Source organism: Nicotiana tabacum, chromosome 22, assembly GCF_000715075.1.
Source record: "Nicotiana tabacum cultivar K326 chromosome 22, ASM71507v2, whole genome shotgun sequence".
NCBI classification, from domain to species: domain Eukaryota; kingdom Viridiplantae; phylum Streptophyta; class Magnoliopsida; order Solanales; family Solanaceae; genus Nicotiana; species Nicotiana tabacum.
In genome coordinates, this window is record NC_134101.1 from 67,751,763 (window position 1) to 67,761,445 (window position 9,683).

Consider the following 9,683-nt stretch of genomic DNA (forward strand, 5'->3'; position numbering starts at 1 on the left):
TTGCTATTCTCAACTTGTTTATTGCGTTGAAGACTGCATAGATCATAATGCATTCTTTCACCTTGGTTTGCTTTTTTTTCTTTGTTATAATAATATGATAATATAATAAAAGAGATCTTTTTCTTTCTTCTTTTTCTTTTATTGTCCATTAGTTAAGCCTCCAATTTAAAAAAAAAAGTTGGCTTAAACATTGCATTTTGTAGCTTTTGCTTTAAAATAAATAAGTACGAACATGAGTTCACTTCTAAAGAAATAATTAGACTCACATGAGTTCATTTTAATATGTGACTCACGTATTAAAATTTCTCGCATCTTCTATATTACGGTGAATTCCTCTACGTTTTAGTTTCATTATTTCTTCCCCTGGTAATCTTCACCAGTGCTGCAAATCACTGCCTTCCACATGGATTTTCATTATCCACTCACTTAAATATAAATAAATCAAAGTCAAAAGGAAAGTGAGGTCCATTAATGCACATCCGGGGATATAGTAACCAATGTTTACACTAAGCCACGTCAATTTACCTTTCATGGTTATATAATAAATTGAGATTATAATCTGTGTCGATTAACTATTTAGATTAGAGATGCATGTGCAATAAAGAGACGTAATGTAGGTGTGAACAAACTTTTTCCGATAAAAATACCAACAGGCTAAAGACTTGATCTATTTTGAAATTTTTCTTCTTTAATTTCCATTTGCTAACACGGGTAAGAAATGTGCAATAAGGTAACAAACTATGTCCTAATATATGAATGAACATCGCACTTCATCGAAACCTAACCTTCCTCCCAAACACCAGTAAGAGCTGCAATTAAACTCAATTGTTACAAGTCACATATCACAACACATGCAAATTGGGAATATATTGGCATGACTGATCCAAGAAGTACACAGTTCATGGAACTATCCTAGAGGTATCATGAGCACAATTCAGCTAAAATAACAGACAAGAGAGAGAGATACCACTGTATTAAATTAAGCCAAAATGTTCCAAAGGCGTACGTACAACACAGGAAAATTATACATTCCTCTCAGATCAAGTTCAAAAGCTCAACAAGTAATCCATATGGCCAAGCAGCAGCTCTTTTACTATATATATACACTCGGCCAACCAAAAAACTTCTCTAGCAATGAGCATTAAGCAACTTAGTCTCCTCGAGTTTTAACTTTCACTAAAATGCCAACAACAAAATAAGTAATCAGCTTGATTGGTTCTTCAATTTGAGCTCCTTTACTGCCAAACTTGGTTTTCCTTCAACTGCCTCAGAAGTCAAACTCTCCAGTTGCCTGGACAAGTAACCAATGAACCAAATAGATCAACTCAGGGATAAAAATAACAGTAACAATGACAAGGGACCTTTTTAGCAAAGAAAATAAAATGCAAATCAGAACAAAAGGTTCTAAATCCAACCTTATTGAAAAGAATGTCTTTATTATTTATGTGCATTATGCCATCCTTAAGGGTGCATTTCCACCTGCTCTTTGTACGTGTCACCTACAGAAGCTTGTATCAAGTCAGCTTTGTAGCACATCAAGACTGATACGACACTTTTGTTTTTCATGATAAACAACATAATGGGGCATACAAAATCTTCCCCTCAATACATTAACAAAAATGATATTTTAACCTTGTCAAATTGAGCCAAAACTAGATGCGCTGTGTTTAGATCCTCCCCTTGGTCCACATCATCAAAATCGTCGTCATCATTTTCGTTCAAGGGCTCATCATCATCATCAACATCATCATTCTGAAGGACGGGAGCAGGAGTAGGCGCTTGCATATCTAAAGGGTGTAAAGAAGAGATTGCAGCAGCATCAGAAGGAGGATAAGTTATAGCCATAAAGACTATGTAGCTGAGAAAATTACCATTTGGTGCTGGTGTGTTGACTATATTATAGTCTTCATTGACCACCCCTTGATAACCATAGATCTTCAAGTTGGAAAATAACAAATAAGGTTACTAGAATACCATTCGAAAGCTATCAGATTTCATGTTTGTCAAATAAATATGACAAGGAGAAGAGAATAAAGAAGTTCTCATCTTCACTCCAATAAAAGAGCTAGAAAGCTTCCTCAAGCATTATACATTATAGGATAGGCACAATAGTAAAAACAGAGAGAAACATGCACACTAAGCGACACTTCTACCTATTAGTTGATCATAGTCCAGAACTGAGGACAGAATCTAGGAATGGATGCGGCAGCTAATTATTCGTGAAAAAGATAACATATCTCAGTCAAAAGTAGAATAGAGTAGCATTAGTTATTTATTTACTCACTTCATCATAAGTTGTATAACCAGGTGACTTTTCACGTAGGTTAAGAGAAAAATTTCAATAATTTGTTATAATTGACTGTTTAAGAAAATAGTAGGAAAATGTGAAAGGGTATGAGATTGCACATTAAATTCTGACTGCCCTTTAATAATAGAATTGCTTTCTGATATAGTGGGCTTCGCCATTGAAGGAAAACGAGGGTTTTTGTCCTGGTCAAACTAAACGGAAATTAGGTCAACCATAATGGATCAGGCCATGCTGCTCTTATGAAAACAAAATTAGTTTCTCACTTTTTTACAAGTAAAAGAAAACAGCATTAGTTTACATTGGCTTGAATTCTTAGATATAGAAATTTTGGCCTTCAACCATAATGGGTCAGGTAGTTTGGATGGGCAAATCAAGCAGAGATAACAGGGTCCCATTTTATGAGAGTAAGGTCGTCTGCTGAAAATTCATATCTAAAGTTCTATACAACCATGTAATTTTCATCCAAAATCAGTGTGGAAGCAGGAAGAAGAAGAAATTATGCTGGATTTCTCCTGCTGGATCTATATTTGCACCACTTTGAAAGCAGGGACAAAAGTTGACCACCAGCCCTTAAAAGGGACACTTGGTGAAAGTTTTCGAATTATAACTAAGGTCTGCAGTGTCTTGGGGCAGCTCCAAACCAACCCAAGCATGCCTTATTCAGTAGAACACTGATTCAATGCTACCCAATCCAAATACATGCATATGTTATTTCATTCAAAAGAAAAGCATGCATATGTTATCTGTATCTCATTGAAATAAGCCCTTTGTCCACATGTACACCCTTAAGCACTGAAAATACCTTTAAAAACCTGTGTTGCTAGGATACGGGTGCAGGTATCCGATACGGCTGTACGTCTAGGACAGATTCTTTATCACATAAATTTTAGGATTCGGGGACACGGATCGAAGTACGGGTAAGGGTGTGGGTGCTGGGATATCACTAATAAATGTATATTACGACATATAAGTATGGGTGTGTGTGAGTGTGACAATCCCTAAATCAAACCAAGTACCCAATTAACCTATACTTCTTGGCCATCGTCAAAGCACCCAAGTTAGGTGACCAAATCTAGTTCGGATCCCACACCCACACCCACACCCAAATAGTGTCGGTTCGACACGAGTACAACAGAGATTTTGAAGGATCCGAGCATAGTTCAAAACTCAAAAGCATTTGAAATTCATTCTGTGTGAAAGGAAACTTTCAAGGCACCCAAAAAATTAAAATGCCACAACTAAAGCAAAAACAGATACATAGCTATGAATGGCAGGCGGTGCGGTGCTTTGTCTGAACCCGCACAATTTCAACCCTCCCCGCCCCGCATAGGATTTAAATCCGCATTCACCCGCCCCGCCCCGCCCCGCCCCGCCCCGCCCCGCAAATATTTTTAATAAAAATTCTCTCTTTTTCAGAAAGCTAGACTTAAATCTGATTTTTTTTTAAAACAAATAATTATATCCAAATTGTTCTATCTCTCTCTCTTTCATATACTTAGCTTTTTTGAAGTAGCCTTTTTGCTTGTCATTGCTTTTAAGTGCACAATGTATCAGTTCACACGGACAGAATTAAATATATAGTTTTTAGATTAGGAAGCAGAATTATCTTTGATAAGAATTGGGGCCAGATCAACCTAGGATAAAAGAAGATCTTCATAGTATATACTTATTATTTTAAGATAATATTAAAGAAGAAATTAAAGCAGTTCTTTCTTGATAATTGCAAAATATAATAGAATATGTGTAAAGAACTGAACTGATGCTTGGCTCGATGAGAACAATATGTTGTGAGATTCGCACATGTAATTTGCATCCTCTAATATACAGTACAATCTGTTAGTTCAAAAAATTAAATCCCCACCCGCGCCTCGCCCCGCGTTATTTTTTTTATTTAAAAATTGAACCCGCACCGCCCCGCTAACGTTCAAACCCGCCCACCCCGCCCCGCACCCGCACCGCCCCATTGCCATCTCTATACATAGCACATGGATGAAAACTGCAATTAAAATGCCGCATGTGCAATCAAGAGGGTAACTATGCTTGAATAAATAGGACAAACACATGATCTTTGTATAGCAAGTGAATATGACTTTGGATGACGATGATACATAAAAGAAGAAAACTTACATTGGGTGTCGAAAGCGCTTCGTCATAATGGTCGGTTGGACCATCAACTTGAGGAATTCTAGAAGCAGCAGCCTGGATAGACGTCACCAACTCAAGCTGAAAATTGCTGCCTTCACTATCCTGTATAGGACAAACCAGTACATCTTGTTCTTATTCTAGGTTGGAATTTTAATTTGGAAAATAGAAACATAATTCAAAAGGGTATCATGAGTTGCAGTGCAACTAATCAGACAAGTAGGACACCACTAAGCTAATCCTCTAATTTTGAAATTCCACACCAAGAGCTCTATTCTTAACAGTGCCAGCAACTCCACTCTGTTCTCCTTGTAGGAGTAAATCTTCCAAGAAATGACTCCTGATATCAACCAAGTAACCAACCTGCTTTCTCTTCCCACCCCCAACCTAACCCAAATGAGAAGCAAGGATGAAAAGCCGGAAAAGCGGAGGTTTTTACATCCATGGATATAAAACATATTTCACCTAGTATTTAAAAGTGAATGTGTGCTCGTACAAGATTGAGTATTTTTTTATAGGTAAAAGATTGGATATCATATTCTACAGAGGGTGCAAGCATGACATATAGATAATAAAATGAGCAAATGTCTTCGGTGATAGATTGCACATGTCCAATGTAAGGTGTTAAAATGGGACAAGTTAGACCTAAAATCACATGGTAAATTGTTGTTCTAAAAGACCTACAATTTTGTTGAAATCAATAGCTAAGTAAAGAACAAAATGGAAGCAACACACAGATATAGGCAATACTAATTAGTTGGAATTAAGGTTTGGTTGCTTTTTAATTAAGGTTTCGTTGTTGCTACACTCTAATTAGAGATAAGTCCGGCCCAGCATTGCATGCACCTTGACTATCTACCAGGTACCTCCTACCTCCTACCTCCCACCAGCATAGGTACCTGGTGACTCTGTCCACCAAAACTTACAGTGGAATGAATTAGGCCAGATAGAATACAATGGTTACAAAGGATACATACACCTGATCCAAGCTAGTTTGGATTTGAGGCCGAGTTGATTGATTGGAACATTTTGACGAATTCAAGACATCATAGCAACCAAGAGACAACAGAACCTCTAGAGAACAAAGCAAAGCTTGATGTGCAAAATCACAAGTTTTACCCATTCGGAGGAGCTTATATTTAAACATTTTGGGTTGTACAATGTTACATTTTTGTCCAGTTGTACCAGCCTTGAACTCTTGACTTAGTAGTGTGAAAAGACTCCCTCAACCACTATGACAAAGAACGACCGGTGGTTGTACAGTGTTACATTGTTTAACCACACAAGTACAAGTTCTTCCCGCCTACATTTAAATAACCTTGGCCCCTCTTTAATTCCCTCAGACAAATGCTCACTCCAGCTATACTTCTCATATGATCACAAGTCTTGTTTGCTTTAGTTATCCAAGAGTTAATATCATAGGTTTGAAATATAAGTAAGTATCTCATTCAGTGAATAAGCAGCCCTGCCTTCATGATGTCATATATTGAATCTGCAGCACCATCCTGTTGAGGTATGTATCCCCCATTGTTATATTGAGATGCAAAATCTTCCCTTTTCCGCTTTCCAGCAGCCGTCATAAAGAAGTCCTGCAATTTAGCTGACATCAAGACCAACTCTGAACCAAAGTTAACATGTTCTGTAGAGGCAGTATGTTACGCACAAATCCAAGGGAAAGGGCAAATTCAATGGTACAGGAAATTGACATAATACATAAAGAGACGTGTTGCTTGTGTATACATGAGGGTTGAGAATTGCTAGATTCAAATCAAGCTCGAATATTTCCTTCCCTAGCTATATACATAATACTCAATTGCATCCAACATGATGATATAAACTCAAAATTATGCAGACAAAGCATCAAACACCTACCTCCTCTTCCCCACTCTAAAGAACATAAAACATGTGTTCAATACACAGCAACATTCTGATTTAAAATTATGTATTTAGGCAGCAATGCATTTACTACCTAGCGAAATTACTAATTTTTGCTTTGAGACCAATAAAAGCAATAAAACAAGGCAGATAAATAAATTCTAACTAAAAGTTATGCAAGCCCAGTCAGCAGCTAAGCAACCTCATGTTCCTCACCACCTTATAGTTATTACAGTGACAAAAGCTAAGAACGCTTTCTAAAAAGAAGAGTGAAAAGGGCTACATGAGAAGGGCAAGGATCCTTTCTGAACTCCAAAGATAAGTAATTGTACAACAACAACAACATACCCAATATATTCCCAACTTTACCCCTACCTTGTGCCGGTAGAGAGACTGTTTTCGAAAGACCTTCGGCTCAGTTAAGCACGGTAAACAACAGTAAAGAAATGCAATACATAAAAAGAAATAAATTATAGGAAGGATACACACGCTATATCTATAGTCGGTTCAGGTATGATATCGTGATTTTTATAAAAAAAAAAGAAATTGCTTTTCTGAATTAAAGAATGCACTTTGGAACTCCCAAGATAAGTAACTGTACAGGTTCCACAAAATATTACAAAATCAGTTTGGGAGTGTCCAGTGAAAGAAGGATTATCTTTAACCTATGAGAATGGCATGCCGAAACAAAGTGGACTACTTTGCTTTTAGTTGCTCTTGCTGCACGTCTACTTGTGAGGAAATGTTGCAAGTGTAAAATTCAAGATTAGTATATATAATATATAATGTGTGTGTGTGTGTGTGAAAAACAAGAACATCATGTGACACAATTTACGAGAACAAAGACGTCATGTGGCTTTTCTTTCTTTAGCAAGTATATAGAAGCATAACATTTCACCTGGGTCATGGGTTGCTGAGAAGCTCCGCGATCAACTTCTTCTCGTCCTTCGACATAAGCTGCAGCAGGAGGAAGGCAACTAACGTTTAATATACGTAATGCATCAAAATGCTTTGCTTCCATGGAATATATTCAAATATTTTCCTCACCAACATTAACATCAAGGGGAGGCCTTTGATTCAACCAAGGGGAGGGTGGTTGCTGCACAAGTCAAAGCAAACATTTTCAATACCATACTTATCTGGAAACCAAAAATACTTGCAGCAACAGAAAAATGGGAAAGGCCATCAAATCATCCTATTAGAAAAACTAAATGTGGTATGGCAAACATAAATCTTAAAAAACAGATTCATATTTCCTTTGTACAGAATACAACAAGGAGATAGTTAAAATGCCTACCATAAATGGACTAGGTCTCCCTGGACCGCCTTTCATCTCAGTTGCACCACCAGTATCATTCAAAGAAGAGTACTCATTAGGTGTAAAGGGAGTACTGCCACCTGTAGGAATATTATACATTGAGCTGCTATCTGCTGTTCCAGGAAGAGGTGTTTGGGCAGTTCCCGGGAGGGGTGTCTGCGCTGTTCCAGGTAGCGGTGTCTGGGCGGTACCAGGCAACGGAGTCTGCAATGGAGTCTGCAAGAGGAGAATATACATGAGTCAATTTATGAACCCACGAGATGCTTGCTTTTAAATAGCTAGTAAAATCGGTACTCACGGGAGGAAACAGTATATCGGCAGTGGGAGTTTCATACTCCTCAGTGCCTTCATAAGGCACATTAAGGTCATGAACAGGGGTTGTTATTGGACCTGTCCCTTTCGGAGCTGAATTCCTCTCTGTTGTACCCAATATAGCCCCAGCATGCATCATTTTCATCTCCCACAACTGAAAAATTGCCATTAAACTATCAAACTTAAAACCATTAAATTCACCTAATTGGATCCAGAAAAAGACCCAATTACTAATCATATCAACCAACAAAAACCCACTAGAATAGTAACTAATCTGCATTCAGCTAAATTAAAACCCTAGAAACACTGCAAATTTCATAAATCGCGTCATTAATTTGCTAATTAATGAAAAAATCGATTGAAAAAGAAAAGAGAAATTACTCCTTGGAGCTCGTTGAGGATACTCTCTCCGGGACCACCGTTGTTGATGAACTCATCACGGACCTTGCTGATGACATCTTCGATGACGTGGATGTAAACATTGCTCGTAGTCGAACTCGCCATTCCTCCGAATCTAACTTTTATCAGATAAATTGACGGATAAAAATAAATAACGATCTTACGGAGCTAAACCCTAACCGATTGGGGAGAAATTAGGGCCTAGGGTTTTCGAACGCCGGTGAAGGGTTTGAAGTGAACGGAGCGGCGGAGAGAGAGATTGAAAGGATAGGGGAAGAGCGGAAGTGAGAAGGAATAAAAGAGTGGAATATAAATAGGTTTGCATCCGATTAGTTGCGTGATATACACGTGTCGAGATCTGGTAGCTCCGAACTTTTCTGTCTATATTGGGGGAAAATAGAAATTTTAGAAATTGGGAGATTTTTTAAAGACAACGACATGGGTGGAGCAGTTTAAGCGGCCCAGAGCTGCGTCACCGACTCACCCACTAGTATTCCCATTTTGCCATATAGTTATTTTTAGAGGTATTTTTAAAATCACTATTGTTTAGTGGCTATTAACTTCTTATAGCTATCATATACATAATAATTTTTTATATCTATTATTCAATTATTACGATAGTGTATTTACATATATTAGCGCTGTTGTATTCATGAATACAGCCAGTGGCAGACCCAAGTGGTGGCTAGCAGGTTCAACTGAACCCGCTTTACAAAAAAATAATATTGTGTATATGTATAAATTAGGATTAAAAATGTGTAAATTTTGCATAAATATTTTATTTGAACTCACTTGACAACTATTATTTTATGACTAAATTTATATACTTCTAAGATTGAACCCGCTTGCACAAAATCCTGGGTCTGTCACTAAATACAACAGAAAAAACGCCTAAAATCAGGGCATTCCAGCTGTACGCGCATGTATTCACATGTATTCGCGCCATGTATTCATGAATACAGCGCCTAAAATCAGGGCAGTCCAGCTGTACCGCGTGTATTCACATGTATTCGCGTTGCTGTATTTATGAATACAGTTGTACGTGTATGTATTCACATGTATTCGCGCCATGTATTCATGAATACAGTAACGTCAATCCCTTAAAAATAGGTATATCCAGTTGTCTAAGAGAGAGAGAAAACATAAATAGCGAATTTCATGCCTTCTTTCATGCCTCAATGGTAGTATATACCATAAAATATTTATTTTGCTATAAAATATAAAAGGTAGCTATATAAAATAATATTTTAAAATAATTTTGGTTTATAATAGATAGGGTGTATACCTTTGTTATAGGAGGTAAAATTTTTTTCTTTTTATTTTAGGGGA

General features: G+C 37.3%; 1 protein-coding gene across 1 annotated transcript; it reads right to left on the reverse strand.

Annotated features, from left to right (window-relative positions):
* Window positions 1–944: 944 nt before the first annotated feature.
* LOC107829857 (transcription initiation factor IIA large subunit) lies at window positions 945–8,640 on the reverse strand. Its single transcript, XM_075243990.1, has 11 exons — window positions 8,337–8,640; window positions 7,942–8,109; window positions 7,623–7,859; window positions 7,373–7,424; window positions 7,224–7,282; window positions 5,920–6,039; window positions 4,436–4,555; window positions 1,872–1,935; window positions 1,633–1,787; window positions 1,416–1,499; window positions 945–1,291 (listed from the first exon to the last, which is right to left on the reverse strand). Exons 1-11 carry the CDS (start codon window positions 8,457–8,459, stop codon window positions 1,268–1,270), a joined length of 1,206 nt encoding a protein of 401 aa, XP_075100091.1. The 5' UTR covers window positions 8,460–8,640; the 3' UTR covers window positions 945–1,267.
* Between the last annotated feature and the right edge of the window lie 1,043 nt (window positions 8,641–9,683).